We start from the raw sequence: 26887 nt of genomic DNA, 5'->3' as shown, positions 1-26887 counted from the left end.
TCCCATAGTGCTTGGAGCCATTTTTTATTCATTTTGTTTTGAATGTACCAGTGTCTTTTAATATGAGACCACTGATCCTACTAAAGCCTGATTTAGGACTTTAGTAACATTGGTGGTTTCATACTAAAGGCACTGCTACTTCGAAATAAAATGAATAAAAATGGTGGTTTGTGGCAGAAGCCTGTGGTGCTCAAATGGTTAAAGAGTTATTCATTCTCAGGCAAAGGACAGGGCATTGTAGCCCAAAATGAAGCTTCAGCACCATCACCGAGACTTAAAAATCTGATGAATAACAGCAGCAAACGTAAAAGAACAGCTCCAATCCTACAGAACCATGTTTCTCTTGTGACCTCTGATGACTTCCGAGAAAACATTTCTAATGTTGAGATCGAGTATGAAGTAGTCTTCAAGGCTGCAGAGGAGAAAGTTCCTTGTCAGTTCGAACTGCTACTGTATCATACCAACAGGTGGCAAAAGATGCTGCATTGTCTTACAAGGAACATGATTCTCTGGAAATCACTATCTTTTATTCGAGCATTAAAATGCTTACTGTACTAGAAGCAATAGCTGTGAGGGTTTAGATATCCGTCGTTTCTCCAGCCCTAACACTTGTTCTCTTCCATATTCTCATCTTCATTTACTTATTCTCCTTATTATATCTGCTCCCGTCATTTTCCTATGTTCATTCATCCCTCTGTTGTTTCCTTCTTTCGTTCTTCCATCTCTCTTATCTCTTAGATGTTAAGTGCATTGCCACTGACATCCAAAATTAAAACTGTCATATAATTCGGTAATAATATGACTGTTATTACCTAATGCCTTTGGTACGTGATAAGAAACTAGTGTATGAGGAAAGCTAAATTATATGAAGAAGTAGCAGTCACATTAAGCAATACAAATCACTATAAACCAGCGATAAATATATTTTGAAAGAAATTTTGTCTTCTGTAATGCATACACTGCTGCTGATGGGGCATGTGCCTAACACTAGTCTGCCATGATGGTTTTATTGTTAGCAGCAATGCATTTATGTAAGGGGCAGTCAAATGAAAACTATTCGTATGGGAAAAACTAAGTAAACTGTTTATTATTTCAAAAGTAATTGTCATAAGTGTTAATACATTTATTCCACTGTGAGACAAGATGGTCAATGCCTTCATGGAAAAATGTTTGCTGTTGCCTATAGACCATGATTGTACCGAGGCATGCACCTCTTCATCCAAAGCAAATGAACGGCCACAAATGTTTTTCTTCCGGGTTCCAAAAATATGGAAATTGCATGCAGAGAGATCAGGACTGTATGGAGGATGTATAACGGCTTTCCAACAAAACTTCTGCAGCAGAGTTGGAAATAGCCTTGGCTGCATGTGGGTGGTCATTATACTGCAACAGAATGACACCATCTGTTAATACTCGTGGGTGTTTGGACTTAATGGCACACTTCAATTTTTGCAAAGCGTCCTTGTACCGCTGTGCATTAATTGTGACCCTGTGTTCCAGAAAGTCAGCAAGCAATGGGGCCTTGCAGCAAAAGAAAATGGTCATTATGCCTGTTGTTTCAGCAATGTTGCAGATGTTTTGCTGGGAAGCCCATATCCATCCTCCATAGACTCCTGTTCTCTCCCCATGTGGTTTTCATATTTTTGAGACATGAAGAAAGACATTTGTGGCTGTCCATTTGATTCGGATGAAGAGGTGCATACCAGGGTACAATCATGGTTCCTTAGGCAACCACAAACATTTTTCCATTAAGGCACTGACCATTTTGTGTCACAGTGGGACAAATGTAGACAGTTAAAGCAATTACTTTTGAAACAATAAACAGTTTCCTTACTTTTTTCCATCTGACTTATTTTCGTGTGACTGCTCCTTATATAACTGTTAAGTCTCAGATCCCAGAACCCTTACATTCAAATATCATGGTGTGAAGTATTATTGTTTGATGGCTAACAATGTAGTTAGGAGATTCAAGTAGCACAAGTGGTTGCTACCTGTCCACAAGGTTGTAATTGATGATAAATCTGTGTTCATAATTTCTTACTATCCCTAGCCTTATGTTTATGACAATCCCAGATGTACTAAAAGTATACATTTTTAGTATTTCATAAAGTGTAATGTGTTTCATTGACTGATCTAATTTGATGCCACTAATGTCAAGGAAGTGTTACCTTGATTTGAAAGGCCTGTATCTATTGTTTAATTTTTAATGAAACCAGTGATGCTTTTACTCATAGGTTTACGGTAGATGCTTAAATTACTGTTTGATCAGTAAGAGGTAATAAAAGGATATTATGTAGGAGTGTGTGTATGACGAACGTAGAGCTATATTTCTTTGCACTCACTTTCTGTTTCTTTTTTGATGATTCTTCATTCAGTCGTTCAGCAGTAGTGTTCTTCCTCATTTCAGAAACATTACTGAGGAGTACTTGGATAAATTATTTGGGAAATATGGTACAATTGTGCAGAAGAACTTACTTAAAGACAAAATAACAGGACTTCCAAGAGGTGTTGCGTTTGTGAGGTAAGTGAAGTACTGTAACAAGTATCATGTTGCAAGCTTGCAGAAACATTTAAATACACTTGCATTGTTTAAAGGGCAAAACAGTAGGTATCTATGCTTTGTTCATTGTATGTTGTTGTTTGAGTTGGTCCTATGTGTGCATGATAAGACTATATCATTGCAATTTTTTGTTTTCTACTTTCTTAATTTGACTTTCAGTATTGCATTTGCACATGACAGTTCAAAAGAGTTGGCATACTGAAACAGAGTATAGAGGAAATATTTGAAGGTCGAGCCGGAGATTTTAATTTTTTAAGGATAAAACTTTTAATTTTTGACTACCACAGATCAGCCTGTTTAGAGTATAGTGTTTTACTTCCAGATGTTGTGCTGTGTGACACTCATTCCTTAAGAAAGACATGAAAGTAATTTTATGTGTGGGGATTTTAACACAAAATATAAACTGATACCCCAGAGAAAAGAATCTTCGTGGATTTACTTGAATCTTACCAACCCGGCACAGAAAGTTTATTTTACAACTAGAGTTCTTGGATACAGTTTTCACCCTCAAAGACATTGTCTTCATAGACTGTTCTCTAATTGGTGGGCACAGCAGCCTCTCCGATCATGATACACAGGTAGAAATACTGAAAGGAATCAAGACAAAGTTGTGTTCCAAAGTAGCAAACAAAAAACTTAGATACATGAATCCATGTGCAGCACAGATATTTTGAGCCAATCTCAAAAGGTGAACTTGGTAAGAAATCTGTATCTATTTATACACTATTATAGAAAGACCAGGTTGGAATATCAATAATATTATGAAAAGGATAGATTACTACTCACTGTAGAAATGTCATGGTGAGTTGCAGATGGATATGGTGGAAGACTGTTACACATTGAGCTTTCGGCCAGAATGGCCAGAGGTATTTGGGGGGGGGGGGGGTTGGAAGTGTAGGAAATGGACATAGAGAGGGAGGGGGAGGAGGTGATAGACAGAGAGGGAGGCAGAAAGATATTAGGGAATATTTCCAGTTCCCACAAATATTTTGCAGCTGCGGAAATTGATAGTTTCGCTAGTCTGCAATACAGACAGCTTGCACAGTAAATGTAATACATCTGTACAAACCTTTATCACTTTCTTCGACAGCTCTTATTCATTAAAAAAAGAAAAATACAGGCAGATATTCTGTGCTAATGAGCAACCAGTTTGGATAACAAATTATGTTAGAACATCATATAGAAGGGGACTGGAGCTGTATCAGTATGAAAGCCATTCATAGACAAATTATGGAACTTCACTGCAGAATGTAGAAGAATGTCATCAGGCAAGCTAAAACAATGTACAGTATTACTCTAAGAGAATAGATATTTCTCTGAAAAAATTGAAACTATTTAGTCATCTGTGAAAGAGAGTACTCATAACATAATACTGTATTTACTCGAATCTAAGCCGCACTCGAATCTAAGCCTCACTTGGAAAAATGAGGCTCGAAATGAAGGAAAGAAAAAATTTCCCGAATCTAACCCGCACCTGAAATTTGAGACTCGAATTTCAATGGGAGAGAAAAGTTTTAGGCCGCACCTCCAAATCGAAACAAAGTTGGTCCATTGTAATACGAGACACAATTTAGGTCGAATGAATGACGATACAGCTACAGTAGTTTGGTTCGAGTCGTAAGCTTAGGAGTTAAGCTTTACCAGGTAGCCATTGCTATGTGTCAGGTGCTCAGTCCATATTTATACGGGTACCCTTCCTTTTTCACGTGCTTCGTCTGGTTTGAATCAATTGCTTATTTTGCTTTGATCTTATAAGGTCTGTTTTCTTTGTTATAGGTGTTTACGTCACTCTAAGCTGAAAATGCATTACTGTACTGTGTCATGCATTGTTTGTCACATTCTGATAGTGCGTGTTTACGGCCTGTCGCCGATTGCGGCATGGCTTGCTTTTGTGCGCGCTACCGCCGCTTAAAATAAATAAATAAAAAAAAAGAGAGAGAGAGAGATAGAGAAAAATCGTCCCATTAGCGAAACAATGGCAAGAGACTGCTATTTGTTGTTACTTACACTGCTGCTTTCTTTGTTAATGATCAACAAGAACCAAATAATAGACTGCGTATGATAGAACATGTTCTGAATGAGAGTTAAGCAAAAATTTTTCTCCATTTGAATATCTTTGCTGCCGCTTCTTTAGTACATCAAATTCTGCACAGAAATTAGAGTCATCTTAGATTTAAAAATCTAGTCAGTTGCCGTGCTTCATTTCTGACTGTATCACTATTAGGCATAAGAATAATACGAATATAAACATGACACAATACATATATTCTTCCGCGTTTTCTGTTGTCTCACTCTAGTTTCGTAGTTTATTAGGCAGACAGGATTTAAATGAGATAGCAGCAAATACGAAAGAATACATAGCAAAATGTTTATATTCATATTATTCTTATGGTGAAGAGAATACTGCATGTGATTCACATTTCATCAGGTTCCTATTAGCAACCATCTTCTCACAGGTAGAGAAAAATTCAGAATGTAGAGTTGGCCATATTGACAAACATCTCTTTTTTTTTTTTTACGCAGAGGTTTTGGCGCCAGTATTTACCGTATTTACTCGAATCTAAGCCGCACCTGAAAAATGAGACTCGAAATAAAGGAAAAAAAAAAAATTCCTGAATCTAAGCCGCACCTGAAATTTGAGACTCGGAATTCAAGGGGAGAGAAAAGTTTTAGGCCGCACCTCCAAATCGAAACAAAGTTGGTCCATTGTAATATGAGACACAATTTAGGTCGAATGAAAGACGATACAGCTACAGTAGTTTGGTTCGAGTCGTAAGCTTAGCAATTAAGCTTTACCAGGTAGCCATTGTTATGCGTCAGGCGCTCAGTCCATACTTATACGGGTACCCTTCCTTTTTCACGTGCATCGTCTGGTTTGAATCGATTGCTTATTTTGCTTTGATCTGATAAGTGCCGTTTTCCTTGTTATAAGTGTTTACGTCACTCTAAGCTGAAAATGCATTACTGTACTGTGTCATGCATTGTTTGTCGCATTTTGATAGTGCGTGTTTACGGCCTGTTGCCGCTCGCGGCATGACTTTCTTTTGTTTTACCACCGCTTAAAAAAAAAGAGGAATCGTCTCATTAGCGAAACAATGGCAAGAGACTGCTATTTGTTGTTACTTACACTGCTGCTTTATTTGATAATGATCAACAAGAACCAAATAATAGACTGCGTATGATAGAACATGTTCTGAACGAGAGTTTAGCGAAAATTTTTCTCCGTTTGAAAATCTTTGCGGCCGCTTCTTTAGTACATCAAATTCTGCACAGAAATTTGTCATCTTACATTCAAAATCTAGTCAGTTGCCGTGCTTCATTTCTGACTGTATCACTATTCGGCATAAGAATAATACGAATATAAACAAGACACGATACGTATAATCTTCCGCGTTTGCTGTTGTTTCACTCTAGTTTCGTAGTTTATTAGGCAGACAGGATTTAAATGAGATAGCAGCAAACACGAAAGAATACATGGCAAAATGTTTATATTCGTATTATTCTTATGGTGAAGAGAATACTGCATGTGATTCACATTTCATCAGGTTCCTATTAGCAACCATCTCTTCTCACAGGTAGGAAAAAACTCGGAACGTAGAGTTGGCCATATTGACAAACATCCCTAACAGTCTTGCCAGTCGGATTTTCGTAATACATTGAAGTTCTGCTACATTCGAAGATGAACAATACGGAATTTGTATTTACTTCGTTGGATAATGTATGAAAATGCAGTGGTCGAAACTCGGGACGGAGAAAAAAAAAGCTCGTCTTCTACCTTTTTTTTAAATTTATTTACTGATGCAGAGGTTTTGGCGCAAGTATTTATTTTTGTGCCCACAAAGCATGCCTGTGTAGCGCTACATATATTCGACGGCAGAAGTTAGTTGTGGCGGCACCTACCAACATTTTTCAGAACTTCCGCTTGCTTTGCACTCGATTCTAAGCCGCAGGCGGTTTTTTGGATTACAAAAACCGGAAAAAAAGTGCGGCTTAGATTCGAGTAAATACGGTAAGCTCTGAGAATGAAACAGTTAGTGATCCATCAGAATTGTGTAAAATATTTAATAATTGTTTTCTGTCAGTTCTGGACAGGTTTAATCAAAATTTTATTTGTACAGTTAAAAATGCATAACTCTTAAAAGCTGGTCTTCCAGGACTATTTTATCACATGTAGTTAGAGGAAATGAACAAAGGTGAAATTAAATCAAGTATTGAATGCTATAGAGTGAAGAGTTCCATGGATATGATGAAACTGCAATTAAGACTATGAAAACCGGGGCTCCATATTAATTCTGTACTCACAAGGTGATTGTGCCTGCTCTTCATCACCGATTTTGTCCAAATTTATGGTATGTACAGGACTTGGCCAGAAATGAAAATGAGAGTAGTGGTGGCTCCAGATGGCCTAGTGTTTAGAAGAAATAGCAGTTTTTGTACAGGTCATGTAAGGCACGAGACCTCATGTTCGTGTAGTCTAAATGCAGCGGTTGGCGCGTCGGAAAGAATAACGATGGTAATCTGAGGGTCTTTGGCTTGAGTCCCTATACTGAATTTTTGTCTTTTATATTTTCAGTTTTTACATTATTCACACTGCAAATAAACCGAAATAATGCTCAGTATGTTGTATTTATTAATATTTTTGTGAAAGGCATGAAAAGGAAAACCAAAAGAAAATTTGGGTATGCAAATAAATTACATTGAATATCATTCCAGCACATGTAAATTAGCAGCTGTAAAGTAATAAACATATCTAACTTTATGTACAAAGTCATCGTGTACAGCCTATAATTTCTTTCTGGAAATTTATTTGCAATCCCAGGTGTTGTTTTTTTTTCACGACTTTCATGAAAATATCAATAAATACAATATACTGATTATTATTTATGTTTATTTGCAGTATAAGTAACATAAAAATTGAAAATAAAGGAAAGTTTCCACATAGTGATTCAGTCCCAAGACTCTTGGATTACTGTTCTGTTCTCTTTCCATTGCGCCAATCGCTGACTGGAAACTATACTAACATACATGACTCGCACTTCACCTGATTCACCCCAAAATAGATATTTTTTTTAATGTTAGGCGACCTTGAGCTCCAATTTCTGTTACTTTTGTTTCAGGCCAAACCCAGCTTATATAATAAATTTTAATTAAATCAGTGTAACGAGTAAGCCCAGTCCTCTTGTCAGTCACCTGTGGAATGTGTCTTCGAGTTGTGCTCAGTTTCTTGACCCCCCTCAGGGGGCTCAGCATTCATTTACTGAGTACGGGCTTGATAACCCTGGGGCTCCTTAACTTGGGACTGGTAAGGTCCGCCAGCGCTCTGTCACTGTAAACTCTGGGCATGCTTCAGTGACCACCATACGGCGCAGTGGTGGAATGTTGTGTTTTGGGGGAGGGAGGGGGGGTCTTGGCTTCACTGCCTGGATCATGAGGAAGGTACACACGTTCATAAAAACACCCTCAACCTCAACGTGTGCTATGTGCTTATTAGATGAATGGCTGTTGAGGTCTCTAGCGAGCAACCTCTGGGGCACCTGCCACTCCCCAGTTGTATAAGGCTTGCTCAGGCATGTAGGGCTATGCCTTGGTTGATGGTTTGTTTCCCTAGCATCTCAAGGGATCCCTGTAGAACGGTCTCATCAAACAACTACTGCTAACGGGGTGGGTGTACCATCAGGCAGTACCTACACCCACTCCTCAGAGAGAGCTTGGTTGGTTAGTCCTCCCGAAAAGGAATCTCAGAATCATAGTAACAGGGCATTAGTGTGCCATAACACTTTCATTGTAATCAAGCGAACAGGGGAAACCTTTGAGAAGATCTCACCTTTCTATATTCACAAGACATTGCAAGGTATTGCTGGGTCTCCGAAAAATCTCAAACGACTTTGTAATGGAACACTTTTAGTTGAAACTGCTAATTCCAACCAAATATCTAAGCTTCTGGGATGTAAGGCCCAGTTGAGGCTGATTTGCGTAACACCCTTAACTTGAGTAAGGGCATGGTTACCTGCTCCAATATAATGGAGATTTCAAAATGTCCTTTCACAGTTTTCTTCAGCCTCAGGAGTAGAAAGAAGTTGCAGTCCCCCGTACAGGACGAATGCAGTGGCTGAGGCAACATAACAGTTTGGTTTTTTGCCAAAAAATCATGAACAAGCATCGAAGTGTGAGTGGGAGCATTATCGTGATGCCATTTCCATGAATTATTTTGTCACAATTCTGGTCATTTTCTTCGGATTGCTTGATGCAAACGGCACACAATTTCCAGGTAGTATTCCTTATTGACCATGCGATCATAAGGCAGGAACTTGTTATGAATTGTCCCATTACCATTGAATAAAATGGGAGGATTGGGCCTTGGTTTCAATGTCATACCCATATCTCATGTTTCATCGCTTCTTTAGAAGTTCTGGATTGTTGTCGACCTCATTCAGCAATTTGTGAGCGGTGTCTGTGTGACGTCGTTTTTCATCACAATTCAACCATTTTGTAACAAACTTTGCTGCTACATGTTTCATGCCCAAAACATCCAAAGAAACTGCTTGGCATGATATGTAAATTGAGTGGGATTACTGCTGTAAGCTGCAGCAGGACATTAAGCGGAAACAGTGATGACGAGTGAAAATGTGTGCAGGATCTGGATTCAAACATGGTATCTCCAGCGTACTAGGCAGATGTGGTAATCATTGCGCCATCTGAGACATTTATATGTTATGTGTATGTGTGGTATCTGTTATTTTGGACATGTTGAAAAGGACAGACACCATGCATTCATATGATTGATAAGCCTAGCTGGGCAATGGATCCAACTTTTTAATTGTAAATGTACAAATACATCAGACGTCTTGTGGGAATCTCTGGGTAGTGAACAGGAGTATAGTGGACAGGGACTGCGGATAGATGGCGCTTGGTGGGAGTGTGGATAGGCCTTGAGGTGTGCCGAGATAATCTGTGCAGTTAGATAATGCTGTGTCCCATATGTGCCGTGGTTACCGCACCTACCTAGTAAGCAGGAGATCCCGGAGTCGAATCCTGGTCTTGTACACATTTTCACTCTCACTGCTGATTCCACTTAATCTCATGCTGCAGCTGACAGCAGTGATCCCCCTTCAATTCACATATAATGTTTCACAACTGCAAATACTGTGTGATGTCTTGTTTTTTCAGACATGTCTGACACATTCATATAATGTATACTTGGGATGAGCCATAGGATATGCTGACATCATCAGCAACCGCTCTGATAAGGTGATTCGACAATATTCGAGAACCATTTTCTTCACTTATTCCACATTGTTGTCAGTAATTGATACATTATGGCATCCGGGGTGGTTGTTGTCTTCAGTGCCCTCTCTACCCTCTTTGAAATATTTATACCACTCGTAAACTCTTGTCTTACTCATAGTATATTCGCCAAAGGCCAAAGTCTATATTTCGAATATGGTGCTGCACTTCATTCCATTATTGAAGCAAAATTGAATGCAAATCTAAATGCTAACATACATCAGGAACAAGTGTACCAACAGGGTGATAAAGATAATAATAATAATAATAATTTTATACTGGAAGCACAAAGCCCATGAAATTAAAAAAAATTCCCTTACTTTTTGATCACTATTGGTGACAAAATTCTTGTTCTGTGGATCTGCATGCTAACTCCATAGGTAAATTTGCAAACACATGCATCAAGTAAGTAAATGAACTTGTCTATCCGACTTGGGTGATGGTAGAAGGCAAAAGAGTGAGGTAGAAACTGGTTATTTTTTTCAATTGTTAAAATCGGAGTACACCTTGTGACAATAGCTTAATTAAGGCTGATGTCTGTGAAATATTTTAGAAACGCTTGAAGTGGTATCAGACATGATAATGATGAAGTATGAAAGATATAGCATGTGGATCCCTGAGTGTCACATCGAGAGGACACTCAGTAGTGGCAATTGGGTGGAGACCAATGTCTTGAAGTTATCCAAGGGATCACACAGATTACGCAATAGCCTTGTAGTGTGTTTGTCCTGCAATTGCGAAAGTAGCAGATCAAATAGCTGTTAGCTTTCTGATTCAGTCCATGTGCTTCATTGTCTTTCAGATATTTTTTGAGTCTGCAAATTATATGCTTGGGAAAGGAACTGTGCATTGAAGATTCTTGGATCCCTCCTGATAAAGTACGTATGCTTACGTTGTATGTTTCACCTTGCATTGTTTAGTTTCTCTGTATCAGTATTTTTAATCACAGATGACCCAGTGGTTGCAGTGTAGTGCGGTCAATTAATGCGTAACATTCTTCTTGCTGCCAGAGTGTGTGCCGTGAAACCTAGTAGTAGAGATAGGGTTCCAGTCAATTTATTTCAAGACCCGCATGACAGAGAAAGTAACTTAAGAGTGTTATTGATACAAGTAAGTTTAAGCTCACATTCTCTGTGAAGATGAAGGTAGTATTAGCTTCGTGTTGAATGTGCAGGGGACATATTCTGAGTTTATGGTTTTGCATGAAGGCTCATTGAGCTTTGGGTCCAGAGACAGTCATTTAGAGGCAGCATCATGTGGTTCTGTTTGTGCTTGTGGGCTTAACAATCCCTTTTTCTGGCCTAAATTCATTTTAGCGTTTTGACGTAAGGCAGGTGTCTCGGAGAGATGGATTATCTGGGAGCATTTCTATTAATAAAGTAATAAGGTAAGTTTACAGTATGGTAAACTGCAGAACGACACTAATGAGCTGTAAAGTTGAGTTGCTACACAACATAAGTTCGTTCCTGTACCTAGCCTCAGGCACCATGACACAAGTAGGTGAGTAAATAGTTAGCATTCAAAACTAAAATCACAGCTAAGCTCCCTGATAAGTTCAAAATCCTCTGTAATTCTTAATATTTCTCTTGTTATATTTTCTATAGTTTGATCTGTTACATGTTAACCATATTGTAACTTTTAAGTACATAATTCCATACCCGGAGAATCTTTAAAAGTGGCAGCCTGCAATATCCCCTTGCAGCTGTAGAGTTGAGTCTTGTTATATGAACAGTTGGGGGCAAAAAAGCCTGACATGTGTATGAAATATTTAAAGTACCAAATGATGTTCTTACAAGTACATTACATGTTGGTAGGGCTCAAAATTCTGTGTGTGTGGCTGACATGTGGGATACCAATTCATTTCTAAACTTCTTTTCCTGTGCATCAGTTTTCCTCTCTGAATGGGTCTATTTCAGACTACTCCTTAATGACAACCTGGCTCGCTTGTAGGATGTAGATTATGACTTTTTCCACTTTCTTCATTTATTTACCCCATGTATATCTGTTAATTTATATTCAGTCTCCACATCTGGGTTTGGCCTCCAGTTTTTCTAAATTTTTTTTATAGAAGTCCTGGCCATACAGTGAATGTTGCCCAATACTCAGCATGGTAGGCAGTTCACATGGACACAGTGTCATGATCATGCAGGGATCACACTACTGTTGCCCGATCTTTCACTTTCCTGGGCATGCCAAGGAGTCTTATCTGTCTGGGGGCACAGTGTCTGTCTGTTTGTCTGGGGACATCATGTCTCTGGACACCGACCATTGAGCCAGGTGGCCTTTGCTTTGACTGTGTGCCTTCATTTAGAATAGGCAGTATCATGGCAGACATCGTAAGAAGACAGAAATTATCTGCTTGTGGCTGCAAGGCTTCGTTAATCTCTATTGACAGACTGTGCAGATTGTTGTGACCCTAGTAACCTTTTCTCTTTGACCACTCCGTGGCAGGGAAGCAAAATCAAACGACTTGCACTCACTCCCCTCAGTTTCTGGTTTGCATCCGAAACAAGTGGGGCCCTTTCTGTGTACTAAGCAAATGCCCTTTGTGGAGAATACTGAAAACATATTTGGTGAACTTTCTTCCCTTAGTAAAGTACAAAGTGGTTCCATATTAATTATGACAGCAAATCCTTCCCAGTCCTAGGCATTACTCTCTTGTAAACAACTTAGTGATGTACTTGTTACAATTGTACCTCATAAGAGCCTAATCATGGGACAGAGTTTAACTTTTCACCAAGATGTAACACTGCAGATACACAAAGAACTGTGTGAACATTTGGAGAAGTGAGGAATCAGATTCACACATCGAGGACTGCCAAACTACAAGGGTGACACTCGAGCAGTTATCCTCACTTTGTCAGGAATTCGTTTCCAGAGGAGGTCAAAATCATGGTTTACCACTGCAATGTGCAGCTGAATTGCCCCTTCCTTTGGCCCCTGCCCCACACCATGCAGTGCTGTAAACATCAGTGCTTCGGATAAACATCTAAGACAAAATAAAGAACGACGCACCATGAAGGAATTATCTGAATGGGACAGAAATCAATAGATATGCTGTAGAAACTCCCTCCCCAATCCTCGAAGTGTATTACTCTAATGAAGGAGTGCAAACTACAAGAACTGATGGTCTCCAATTGCCTCTTACACTACTGGACATTAAAATTGTTACACCACGAAGATGACATGCTACAGACACGAAATTTAACCTACAGGAAGAAGATACCGTGATATGCAAATGATTAGCTTTTCAGAGCATTCACACAAGGTTGGCACCGGTGGTGACACCTACAACGTGCCGACATGAGGAAAGTTTCCAACTGATTTCTCATACACAAACAGCAGTTGACCGGTGTTGCCTGGTGAAACGTTGTTGTCATTCCTCGTGTAAGGAGCAGAAATGCGTACCATCACGTTTCCGACTTTGATAAAGGTCGGATTTTAGCCTATAGCGATTGCGGTTTATCGTATCGCGACATTGCTGCTCGCGTTGGTCTAGATCCAATGACTGTTAGCAGAATATGGAATCGGTGGGTTCAGGAAGGTAATACGGAACGCCGTGCTGGATCCCAACAGCCTCGTATCACTAGCAGTCGAGATGCAGGCATCTTATCCGCATGGCTGTAATGGATCATGCAGCCACCTCTTGATCCCTGAGTCAACAGATGAGGACGTTTGCAGGACAACAACCATCTGCACGAACAGTTCGACGACATTTGCAGCAGCATGGACTATCAGCTCGGAGACCATGGCTGGGGTTACCCTTGACACTGCATCCCAGACAGGAGCGCCTGCGATGGTGTACTCAACAGCGAACCTGGGTGCACGAATGGCAAAATGTCATTTTTTCGGATGAATCCAGGTTCTATTTACAGCATCATGATGGTTACATCCGTGTTTGGCGACATCGCGGTGAACGCACATTGGAAGCGTGTATTCGTCATCGCCATACTGGCGTATCACTCAGCGTGATGGTATGGGGTGCCATTGGTTACACATCTCGGTCACCTCTTGTTCGCATTGACGGCACTTTGAACAATGGACGTTACATTTCAGATGTGTTACAACCCGTGGCTCTACCCTTCATTCGATCCCTGCAAAACCCTACATTTCAGCAGGATAATGCGCGGCCGCATGTTGCAGGTCCTTTACGGGCCTTTCTGAATACAGAAAATGTTCGACTGCTGCCCTGGCCAGCACATTCTCCAGATCTCTCACCAATTGAAAATGTCCGGACAATGGTGGCAGAGCAGCTGGCTCGTCACAATACGCCAGTCACAACTCTTGATGAACTGCGGTATTGTGTTGAAGCTGCATGGGCAGCTGTACCTGTACACGCCATCCAAGCTCTGTTTGAGTCAATGCCCGGGCATATCAAGGCTGTTATTACAGCCAGAGGTGGTTGTTCTGGGTACTGATTTCTCAGGATCTAAGCACCCAAATGCGTGAAAATGTAATCACATATCAGTTCTAGTATAATATATTTGTCCAATGAATACCCCTTTATCATATGCATTTCTTCTTGGTGTAGCAATTTTAATGGCCAGTAGTGTATATTTTGTGACCCTCGACCCTACCTCCTGTGCCAGCTGCCTTGGTCACCGTTCTTTTACTCTGTTAATTGCGTTTAGATTCAGTTCGTCCTTGTGTCTGACACACCCTACTTTTTTTTTTAGTGGTAGCGCTATGATGAAGGCATGACCTTAAGGATTCTTTATCCTTTATGATAGCTGATAATGAAATAATGGCTAAACTGGATTTTTTCTTGCTCCAAGATAGTGGGTGCTGCTTCCACCTTTAATGCTTGCAGAGCCCGGGGGACACTTGTGTGGCCCCACCTATCTACTGATCTCATTATTTATTTCATCTTATTTTATTACTGTCGGTCCAACTGATGGAATGGCATTTTTAGTCATTTCTGTTTTACTATTATAAATCTCCTGGCGTAGAAGGCTGTCTTTCCTCCAAAACTGTCTTAGCCAGATAGATAAAGAACCTACTCACAAAGTGCGAGCAGGAGCATACGTGCACACGCGCCCATTAAGGAAATTTGCAAGCTTCTGGGCAAATGGCTTCTTCTTCTGACAGAAGTGTTTAAGGGAAAGGAAGAAGGATGAAGAAAAAGGATTGGCAAGGTTTAAGAAATGGGGAGAGATTGGGAAACTCGCTCAGAACCCCAGGACAGGGGAGACTTGCAGACAGGATACGAAGAAAAGACAAGGAGGAGGAGGAGCCACTGGGTCTGAAAGCTAGCGAATTTCTGTGACCTTTGTATATGTGTCGCTTGGTGAGTAGACTTTTATGTATCCATTTACATTGCATTTTCAAAAATTGATCATTTTCCTTAACCCATTAGTGCCGGAATTAATTATTTCGTGATTTAAAAAAAAATTGTGTTATTATGTCCGTAAAAGGCATAAATTACACAACAGAGTTGTTTTGATGAAAGTCATTACCGCTATTAGCGAGATATTTGATGTTGCCATATGGCAACGCTAGGCGCTTTCACTACCTAAATTTATATGGATTACAACTTCAACTAAAATAAGCAGGTTATTGAAATTTCTTATTACATATACAAGTTATGTGCAAATTTATTATTCAGTCTTCTTCATACAATTGATACTTTATAACACAGTACAATTAATAATCAAAAATCAAATCTTGAACTCGGCATTATTTTACATGGAATGGAATAAAACAGTCAATACACAATTCCACATTACACTTTGAACACATTGTTCTCACACCTTTTCTTCTTCTTTCCTTCTCTGTGCTGGACGAGGTGGTCAGTCTTATCAAATCTAATTGAATCTGATAGGCGGCTGTCGGAACATGCACTTGATGCAGATGGTCTCCCGGCTCCTTTTTGTAAAGCTTGGTGTCTTTGCAAGTACACTGTTGCTACTTCTCTCTTGAAATCAAGCTGAGAAATAGTTTGTTTCTTGCTTCATTATACAAAATCCAACTGTTTTGTATGGTGACATCTAACATCCATGTAAAGAGACACCAGTACCATTTCTTGCTTCTTACTGCAATGCGATAGCATGCTAGATTCTGATCCATCTGATCAGTACCTCCCATATATGTATTATATTTGGCTACCAGTTTTGGTCTGGGAATCATTATATTTCACTTTTTTTAGTTGCGAGAATCTCTTGACTTGGCCAACTTCTTGTGCACCACATGAAGAAGAGATCATTTTGACAACTGAGTTGTCCAGCCACTGCACATACAATAATCCATCATTCTTCTCTATTGCTGTCTCAAAATATTGCCGATGTTTCTTGGAAAATAATTTTGTGGCTCAACAAACACATCACCTTCAATATCGTCACTATAAAGAATCTCCAGCACCTCAGAAAGCGAGAAAGCTCTTCTAAAACAAAAAAGAGAAAATTTGTCCTTTTACTGAGTACAAGCACCTAGTGTTGCCATATGGCAACACCGATGTTCAAATGGCCTAAATGAACGTAATTTATTTCACAGCAAGCAGTAGCTTCCAACGAATATATATGTAAGTATTTAAAGCACAACCATACTAAAAAACCAAATTATATATCGTAAGTTACTGTGTAAAACATACTTACTCGAACTTCCACTCCATTTTTCTTCGTCATTCAGCAAACGACGACTTCCGACAGTGCTTACGCTGCAGAATTTAAATGTATTGTTAAAACTGTTGCATTGTAGTGATCTTTACAGTCTTGCGGAACGGAATTCAGTGCTGCAAACACTCTTGCTTCGTTGATGTCGTGGAATCAACGATTTTAAAAAAGTGTTACAAATGGCGCTAATAGGTTAATATATTAGCCCTTAATTGGGTTTATGGATGTTCATCACTATAAATCTCATCAGTACACAAATTGCTTTAAACTTACCTGGATAAGTTATGGAGTTAATGTGGTCCAAACAGAAAGTATGTAGTATTATGCTGGGTACTTCGACATGTGGTTATAGGGCTATGAGCTGCCTGATGTAGTAACTAAAGTAGCCTGTCAGGAATATGCTGCTTTAAGTTTACGACATCCATTAACAGTACGTTGTGTAATGGGTAATCTAGAGGCTGTTGTTTGTGTGGACACAAAAGTAGCAGGAAGTGAGGAATAAGGTAGCCAGTGAAATTGACAATTCAGGCTAAGCACACTTAATTCATTCTTAACCCTCCGCTTACCAGAAAACCTGTATAGCATTGCCTACCAGTCAGGCCTGGTTTTTTAAATTGACACTACTTTGACTACTTACGGTGTGAATGATTTTTGAGGTATAAATATTATTTAAAATAATTTTATTTTTTTAAAATTTGCATTAAAAAAGAAATGCACATTTACTGGTGTGTTTTATTCTTATAATGAAACTTTTATTCTTATAGTGAATTTGTTTAGCAGAATGTTCTGAGTATACAGGTTGGTTGCACCTACAACGTGTAATTTGACTTTTTTTCCCCCCCTACAGAATATGCACATCTTCTCCTTTCTTTAGCTGGTGTTTCAGTGCCCTTCCTGGGTCCAGTGCTACTAATGAATTAATTGACTTGTTTACCACTGCTACTTTCTTTCCCAAATTGATGATGGAAGTCAGATGTATCATTTTTTTTTTATTGGTAGCCAGCTTTATCCTAGTTATGGATGCATTCATTACACATCGATCACATTGAAGAAAACCACCAATAGCCAGCATCTTGTTTTCTTCTCCACACTGTAGCATTGTATCTTCTAGTCTGGTGTGGTTGTCGAAAAATTACTTCTAGCTACATGGGTCTGCGAGGCCTGTACGAAAGGAAATGTGCTCCAACAATTTAACAAAAAGGCATAGGTAAATTTTTATAATTTTTTCCCAAAATTATGACTCTCTAGACAAATTAGGAAAAGTCATAAAATTTCATAAAAATAAAATGTGTAGTTACTAATAGAGAAAATATTAAACATAATGGACGTCCCTCTGATGCCTGATGGTAGGTAAAGGGTTAATAAATTCTGCCAGATTGGCCATTTACAGTTGTTCCAGCACAGGTTTATGTATTGCTTTAATGAGAGAGCCCGTAGGTAAGTGGTGCGTGTGCGGTGCACATATTAGTACACCACATTTTGAAAACAAACACACACACACACACACACACACACACACACACACACACACACATACATCGTAACAATGAATTCCGTTCAGTATGTACACTTTGAGAATAGTAATGAATAAAAGTGCTGAATTCATTATGTATTTCTAAGACTACCATGAGTTATAGGGTGGTAAATATTCATACCAATGAATCGGGAGCAAAAAAATTATGTTTAAAGTGTTACTTAAAGGGGCTTCTAAGAGTCTCAGTGCTTTCTTAAAGCCCTGGGAAGTGTTTGTATGGTTCTGTCAACAAGACTGTAGTGATGCATTGTCTCTAATGACATCATCAACATCTTGTACGCCTTCTACTCACTCCCCTCTCAAAAAATTACGTGGCTCATTACTTTTTACTGTAAATTAGTTTCGTTCCCCTAAGAGTTTCCCTAAATGTGGGTAACGCATGTCCCATCCACCCCTCGTTTCTCCTATAAACGCAACTCTGTATTTTCTGTTCTTTTGTAAACTTCTTAACAGAACAGAAAGTGTTCATCTACAGAAAACATCATCTACTATTGACAGTTTGGGGTAGTACAGAGTAAGTGTACCTGATTCCCATTTGGGAGGACAGCACAGAAAACATCATCTACTATTGACAGTTTGGGGTAGTACAGAGTAAGTGTACCTGATTCCGATTTGGGAGGACAGTGGTTCAAACCCACTTCTTGCCATTCTGATTACTTTTTCTGTGATTTCCCAAAATCACTTAAGGCAAATGCTGGGATGGTTCCTTTGAAAGGCCATGACGTCTTACCTTCTTCCTTCTCCATCCTTCCCAAGGCTGAGCTTGTGCCCTTTCTAATGACCTTGTTCTCGATGCGCCGTTAAACATGAATCTCCTCCTCCTCCTTCATTCAGTAAGATTGACAGACAATTGAGACTGTATGTACATTGAATCCATGTGTAAAAGGAATACATAGCTGGCCTTTTGTAGTCATGTTTGATAGTTGTGGTGTTGTGTGATTAGCCTCACATTTGGTAACATGGGGATGATGCATACCATCTTTCCATCAGAGCTGTAAAGTCCATTTATTGTGTAGCGTAACATGCTGAGACTGCTAGGACAGAGGACAATTGTTCTGACCATACTGAAATAAACTGAAGAGAAATGATGACACAAGTAACCGACTATTGTTTCAGGTATGACCGCCGTGAAGAGGCTCAGCTGGCAATAAACAACCTTAATGGTGTTATTCCTGAGGATGGTACTGAACCTCTTACGGTGAAAGTTGCTGAAGAGCATGGTAAGCAGAAGGCAGCTTATTATGCAGGATGGCAGGCAGGCTTCAATCAAAGCAGAGGTGAGAAACTCCCTGATCCATTAGTTATAAACAGATGTTAAAATGCATTTTTGCAGAATATAACAAGTAAATCATAATCATTATTTTGATTTACCATTTGCTCATGTTTTCCAGCTGTTCATATGTCATTGCTGCCTGTTTGTGAAGTAGTTGTCACACTTAGTGCTCCAGTTTTGGGTGTTGTAAAGCATTTTATTGTAAATAATTCTAGAAATCATCACACACAATTTGGTTTTGTTATTTAAAGTAGTGTTTAGTTAATGGCCTAATAATTTTAGAGCTTATTGTATTGGCATATGGATATTATGCAACACAGAACACATAGGAAACAATAAAAGAGACTGGCAGTTTATTTGTGATACATACTGAATAACCTTATCTGAGAGGGGCTGTGAGGTTTAATTTAGTTTATTGGAGTATAAAAAAATATGGGGCATGATATAATACATGCTGTTACATGAGACTGCTGCGAAGCTTTTTTCTTAAGAGAGAGCAGGATTAGAGCTTGTCGTCTGAATGATTTATTTATCCAGAACTAGTTATGAGTTGAACCACATCCTCAGTCCCTAGCATATATGTCTTGTGTAACATAGCACACTTCATCAGAAATGTCTCAAAGTTGCACACAAAATATGGGTTTCTGCTCAAGCTTCCTCGTGACAAACCTGTAAATCTCCACAAGAAATATGCCATCTGCTGGGACCTGACACTAATTGCAAATAAATACAGTGTTCATTCAGCAAAAGTGCTTTGTCTTCCTTTTTTTAAATATTGTTGGAGAAGACCTCAATAAGCCAGTTGTTATTTGTTGTTTCATTCAATAATCTGTTGGCAAATGATAGTCACCGAGTGAGTGTACCGAGTTCCTTCGTGGATGAAATAGTGATCCTCCCCGCACTCCCTGTTCTGCCTTAATACGTAGTTTTGAAATTCAGTCTGTCTTGAATGAAATAAGGGTTTCTTATGCTACATTTACATGCAACACAAATTCCAGAAGATGAAAATCACATGCCAGAAACTAATTTTTGCCTACTGGTTGACATATTAAGCCTTAAATTGATGTTGCTAGTCCGATCAGATATCAGTTTTTCAATTATCATTTGTTTAATGCAAGTGATGTTAAAAATCTGGTGTAATAATTTCTGATTTAGTTAGCACTACGGCTGTTCCTCTTCAATTAAGTATATGATGTGCGTAACTTTTTGCATCAACAAGAAATCCTTGTTTTACTAGGATGGATCAAATGTAAATGAAATTTTTGTTTTTAATGGTTTTATTTTTTCATTTGGTGTTGTGACATAATCAAGTATACATCTATACATCACTTTTGTGTATAACCTCCTGTTTTTAAAATACACTTAGCTTACCTCGTTGCATGTTCGTGATGGTATTATCGTTAATGGACTGGGGCCATGTCCAGCCAGTTCTGCTTGAAGTCTTCCATGGCAGTGTCATTGTCCTATACTTTTCCTAGTAGTGCTTCCTCAAATGATCCAAAGATATGAAAAATCTCAGAGCCATAGGTCTGGGATGTAAGGGGGTTGGTTGAAGAGCATTCATTTTCTCTCTGACAATTTCTGGTGAGTGAGAGCTGCAGTGTGGTGACAGGCGTTGTGTATCCCACTGGCTACGAACACAAATGAGGTGCTTACAGTAAAGTTCAGACTGATGCAGAACTCATTCACAAATGGTACAAGTTGGGAGACAGGAATGTGCGACACCACATAGGAAGTTTGCATGCCAACTAATTCCAGGATGGATGCCAAGTTGTAAACAATGAGGAATTAGTCCCTGTGTTAAACAAATTGAAATCAGAACCCACAGCAAGATAATCAGCACATTACTAGAGGGTGTCCTGAAAGCAGGGACGAATAGTGTGTTTTTTTTTTTTTACACATTAAGTAACTTCTTCCATATATGTTTGAAAATATATTCTCCTTGTGATCACCCAAGGCTGCGCAGCAATGAGTAATGCGTTCATTAAAGTCCTCGATGACGCATTCACAAAAATCTGGTGGTATGCCATTAATAATCCTTTTAATTTCATTCTACAGTTGGTGTATTGTTGGTGGTTTTTTCACGTATAGCTTTTGATGTCACGTATCCCCACAAAAAAAGTGACAAGGTGTAAGAGCGCATGATCTGGCAGGCCATTCCCGGTTACTATGGAAAAAATTTTTGAGGGAGAGCAGTTGTTTCAAGGGATGAGTGACATATTGCACCATCTTGTTGAAAACAAAAAATTGCCATTTTCATCAATAAGAGGAAAAACCAATCAGAGAGCATGTTTCGGTAATGTTCGCCATTAACATTGATGGCAGCTCCCTCATCGTTTTCAAAAAAGTACAAGCCGATCACGCCCCCTGCCCAGAACCCACACCACACGGTCGTGCATTGTGGAGACATCTCATCTTCCACAGTCACTTGCAGATTTTCATTACCTCAAATTACGCAATTCTACTTATTGGTGAACCTACTGCGGTGGAAGTGCACCTCATCTGAGAAGATTATTCCTTTTGTGAAGTTTTTGTTCTCTGATTGTCAAGCCAAGACCCATTGAGCGAACTGATGTCGCTTTCCATGATCTGCAGGATTCAACTCCTGTGTGAGTTGAATCTTGTAGACATGCATTTTCAGATCTTTTGAAAGGATTTCATGCAGTGAACTTGGTGATAAATTCAATTGTTGAGCTTTTCGGTGAACCGATTTTCTGGAGCTTACACTCACAGCAGTGTTTTCTTGTGTTTCAATAGAATGTGGCCATTGTGATTTCTTAACATTTGAAGCAGAACACATGGTTTCTAACTTCCGGGTCAACTTCCAAACTAATGATTTGGTTGGAGCAGCATTACGTACGAGTGTCACACATAATTCATGAACAGTTGCTGTGGGACTTCCACTGTTCTTGTAATAAGTTTTTGTTACTTGGATACATTGCTCAGTTGTCACCTGCTCCATGATGAAAATAAACATCAAACTACAATGCTCACCACACAAAAGCTATTAGGCTACTAATGGGAAGTATTGCAGCTAACAAACATGGAAAAACCACAGCTGCCAACTTTCATATGACAAAATATCACAAAATTTGTTATAATGGCACATACTCAGGTGCTTCGTGTTAGTATGTGAACAGCTTTTCGACTGTGTTGTATGCTTATTTTAAAGCAGCCGAGAAAAATAAGGTTTGCCCATCTGAATTGAGCCCTCTGGCAGCTTCTACATGTACATGGCTCAGTGTGTATTGTCCACCCCCTACTAAGGCGACAAATTGATTCCACCTCCATGTCACTGCCCATCAGTGGAATAACCTTGACACTGCTTGGCAAAGATACAACAGTGTAGAGGAATGTTGTATCAATTGATCATGTCATTCGTTGAATTAAGGAAGTTTAATTTCATTCAAAAGGTCACAGTATATGTCATGCTGATAATATGGTGCTTGTACAAAAAAATCGAAGGTTAATATGCATAACACCACACTGGTCAGAAATACATAGTATCTTGCCAGTTACATTATAGTGCTGGCTTTCACTGGCATTGCCTCACCCTTCCTTCGACACTTTTTATTGTCCTGTTTTGACTTGGGTATGTAGTGGTGAACCAGTGTTTTATCACTGGTCACATTACGTCTTAAAAATGTTGACCCTTCAGGTTCAAACATTGGCGATAATGTTTCTGTAAACTTCACATATTTTACTTCTTTTATTCAGGCAAAAGTTAAGAGAACCACCAGATGTGTAGTCTATGGTGTCGTATTCATTTGTAATGATAGCTTAACTGCTGCCATAATTTAATTAGATGGGAGAAGCAATTTTAAATACTGTCTTAATAGATCACAAATAGTATTAATTGGTAAGGCATGCTGTTGGTCGATAGTTGTGGTTGTCATTTTCAACCTGTTTATGGCTTTTTTGAACTCATGCCAAGTGAACTCATAAGATTGGCAAGTGTTTCATCACTGACCTGTGCTCTCAATCTCTGCAAAATTTCTGTGGGTTTCACACCTTCATGAGTAAAAAATGTGTTGATCATGATGATGTGTTGTGCAGTTTTACAATGCACCTGAGCTGCTCAGAGATTGAGAAGAGTACTAATGGATGAGTCTGTGAAGGCAAACCTTTCTCTTCAACTTGTACACTCAGAACAAAGTCTCATTTATAGTCCAGTCAAATTGCAGATATACCTTCCAAAAGGTGGGGTAGAAGATTTTATTTTTTTAACTCGTTCATATTGTTGGAAAGGTTACAAAACCAAGTTTTGCCAACAAAATTTCTCTTGGGAAAACTTTCTGCAGTCAAAAAACTTCGAAAATTTCGGACTTTTTTCAGTTTTTTCAAAATATTTCAGTTTCATTTGCTCCTATTGCTTTAACGTCTATTTTCTTTTTTAAAGAGCACAAAATTCTCTACAAATTTGATTCTTACCATTTTTTTCTACTCCCAGTATCTAAGGCGCTACAGCGCGTCAAAAAATACCAATTTTTCAAATTTTGAGCATAGTGGCAAGATACCTTATTTTTGAACACTATTTTTTCAGTTTCTGTTTGTGTAGTATAAAAACATTATACATCATGCTATATGTTGGAATTTACCACCTCACTTTCAGGTATTCAGTTTCTCTGCATGCAACATGAGGATTGCTGGGCACCCAACTATTGTGATTCTTACATCACTACCTGAAGTTCACTATGGGCCACCTCAGCCCTGGTACTTGTAAAACTATAAATATAAAAATACATCATTAAGAGACACACACACACGCACACAATAAATTGTCTCAGGAAACTGAACTACTATTAGTGCAATAGGCAACCTAATTAGGTAGGTAATTATTCTTGTGCATAAAGGCCACACAGTTGACATTAAAAACAAGTAGCTTTATTACAATTAAAATGCATTGTCAGTTACTAAAAAATGTTGACAGTTCTGGGTGTGTAATACTTGTAATATCGCACTTTAGCGCACTTGAGACAGGTATGAGCATCACTTCCAACGTTTTGATGGGCCAGGTTCCTCAGTGTCACCGGAAATACCTTGAGTTACGGATTCAGGGTCTGTACATAAAGTTGATCCCAGATTGACCTCTTCTTTAAACAGTGAGTCAGCCTCAGCAAGTTCGTTGATTTCGTCAGCCGTTTCCTCAACATCCTCCATAACATCTTCTTCACTGTCTTCATATAAAAATTTTGGCACATTTTCACAGTTGACCCCAATACATTTCTCGCAAATTGAAGAACATTTCAAACGCGCTTTTCTACAGGAGCACGCTCCGCCACAGTTCAGCTTGCATGAGCATGAAACAATGTGAAGAAGTGCTTCAGGTGCTGAATCTTAGCTCATTATAACGAATATTGGACTGTGGTCACTGTGATTCCAGCCCCATTTCTCAGGAGGTTTCCAGTTTCCCATCCAACTTTGGACTTGTTGGTAAGTCCGCAACGAATGATGTTGTGCAGCATCTTGTGTAGGTGGCAACCATGCAAGATTCAGTTTGTTTTTGTGGCAGACTTGGCGAATAGCTGGTACCGCAAATGGTCTAATGTGTGGGAACTGCTGACACCTCCACTATACAATGCGATAGTAACCTGTTCTCCTGCTGTTATTATTTCTTCACGGGTAGCATGTGGTTTATTGAACGTGCAAAGCGCTGAGGTTAGGTGTTCATTTTTCGCAACAATATTGAAGCACTTAATTTTTCCCTGACCAAAAAAAGTGGATGTTGAATCACATCCGCTAAAGGCGTGAATGAACAGAATATATTCACTGTCAAACTTGTAAGATGCAGTGGAAAACCACTTGTCTTCTGCATTTCCTCTTTCTGGCTTTAAGAAAAATAAGTTTTCAATGCCTTGCCCCAAACCGGGCATGAGCAAAAGCAGGTCAACATCTTCTCCTACAATGACAACACCTCCAAAATCTTTGGTTCTTGAAATGGCAGATGTTACAATCATAAAGTCAGCATCTTCTTGTGCCTGGCTATGAAGGTGTTTCAGCTATCACCACATCGTCACCATATTTCTGGAAAAGGCGAACTTTGACAGTTCGAATATCAGGACGAGGTGATGTGGGTATTTGCTCTAACAGATCTTCCATAGAAAATTGACGTTCTTCCGTATTGGTTTCCAGGTAGGCAAATATAGCCTCCATGCCTTCATCTACTTGTGTTGCAGGTCGGTAACCTCGATTCTGTCCAGTAGCTGAAACATGGTGAAAGAACTTTCTGTAGCAAAATCTGTGGTATCATCCATCTGCAGCAACCAAATCATTTACATTTTGAATCCGCTCTATCACTTGTTGACCAAATTCATCACCACGTCGTTTAGCCTGTTCTAATACTGTCGATTGCACTTCCAATTTCATTACTTTGTAAACAAAATTTCGTTTGGCATATGGCAATCTTAACTGCTTGGTTAAAATGTCATCAGAATTCCCTTTTGCAAATAAGAAGCATTTCTCTTTGAAATTGAACTGATCTTTTTCCTGCGACCGACATAGCACGCCTGTTGGTTCCTGAAGATGTCGAAGGCCAGCTGCTATCATTCTCTCATTAATGTAGTTCTTGTAGCATGCTTCATGCAACATCGCTTCACTGAGCATTTTCAAAAAAAGGATGGGCAGACTCCCTGCGTTTAGCACTACAATCGATAAGTGTGCTCAGTCCTTTCTTTTTCACAAATGGTTCAAATGGCTCTGAGCACTATGGGACTTAACATCTATGGTCATCAGTCCCCTAGTACTTAGAACTACTTAAACCTAACTAACCTAAGGACATCACACACATCCATGCCCGAGGCAGGATTCGAACCTGCGACTGTAGCGGTTCCAGACTGAAGCTCCTAGAACCGCACGGCCACACCGGCCGGCTTCTTTTTCACATTACGTCCACCACTCACCACAGTTTTTTCGCAAATGAAACACAAATTCATGTCAGACATACTCATTTTCAGCACCACAACATATACTGAATGGAAGCGACTCCAAACTGTAGGACCCTTATTGTTGTGTGCTAATAGCTGTCAGCGTGCTGTGAACAATCACCAGAGATAATCGCCTTCCGCCCGCCAAAGAATAAATACGCTTTTGTCCGCTAAAGAACTATTCCTACATACTTTTTCTTATAACTGATCATTAATGTCAATTAACTGTAGAAAATGTATGGCACCTGGATGCAATCGTATTACATATTGTAACATAAATAAACTTCACGCAATCCGACGTGAATTTGTTCGTAGTTACTGAATATGATGCTGTTTGTCCTGGCCCTGCAGCAGAGTGAGATGGTAAATTCCAATGAATAACATGATGAGTAATATGTTTATACTACACAAATAGAAACTGAAATAACAGTGTTCAAAAATTAGATAATTTGCCACTTTGCTCGAAATTTGAAAAATTGGTATTTTTTGACATGCTGTAGCGCCTTAGATACTGGGAGTAGAAAAAAATGGTAATAATCAAATTTGTAGAGAATTTTGTGCTCTTTAAAAAAGAAAATAGACGTTAAAGTGATAGGAGCAAATGAAACTGAGATATTTTGAAAAAACTGAAAAAAGTCCAAAATTTTCGAAGTTTTTTGACTGCAGAAAGTTTTCCCAAGAGAAATTTTGTTGGCAAAACTTGGT

The 26887-nt window shown here is 39.1% G+C and overlaps 1 protein-coding gene across 5 annotated transcripts in view; it reads left to right on the top strand.

The window, feature by feature from the left end:
- Positions 1-26887, top strand: part of LOC126419025 (protein sex-lethal-like) — a 113668-nt gene that overhangs the window by 45696 nt on the left and 41085 nt on the right. For 4 of the 5 annotated variants that reach the window (XM_050086083.1, XM_050086086.1, XM_050086082.1 and 1 more), the window contains exons 4-5: positions 2408-2521; positions 19103-19263. In XM_050086083.1, the coding sequence (XP_049942040.1) occupies positions 2408-2521; positions 19103-19263 (275 nt within the window). Of the gene's footprint in view, positions 1-2407; positions 2522-19102; positions 19264-19377; positions 19524-26887 lie in introns of those variants that run through there. The other variant, XM_050086084.1, reaches the window with a different exon arrangement.

This window comes from Schistocerca serialis, chromosome 9 (genome assembly GCF_023864345.2).
Source record: "Schistocerca serialis cubense isolate TAMUIC-IGC-003099 chromosome 9, iqSchSeri2.2, whole genome shotgun sequence".
Taxonomy (NCBI): Eukaryota; Metazoa; Arthropoda; class Insecta; order Orthoptera; family Acrididae; genus Schistocerca; species Schistocerca serialis.
The sequence above is the reverse complement of the archived record's forward strand: the minus strand, read 5'-3'. Positions and strand labels throughout refer to the sequence as shown.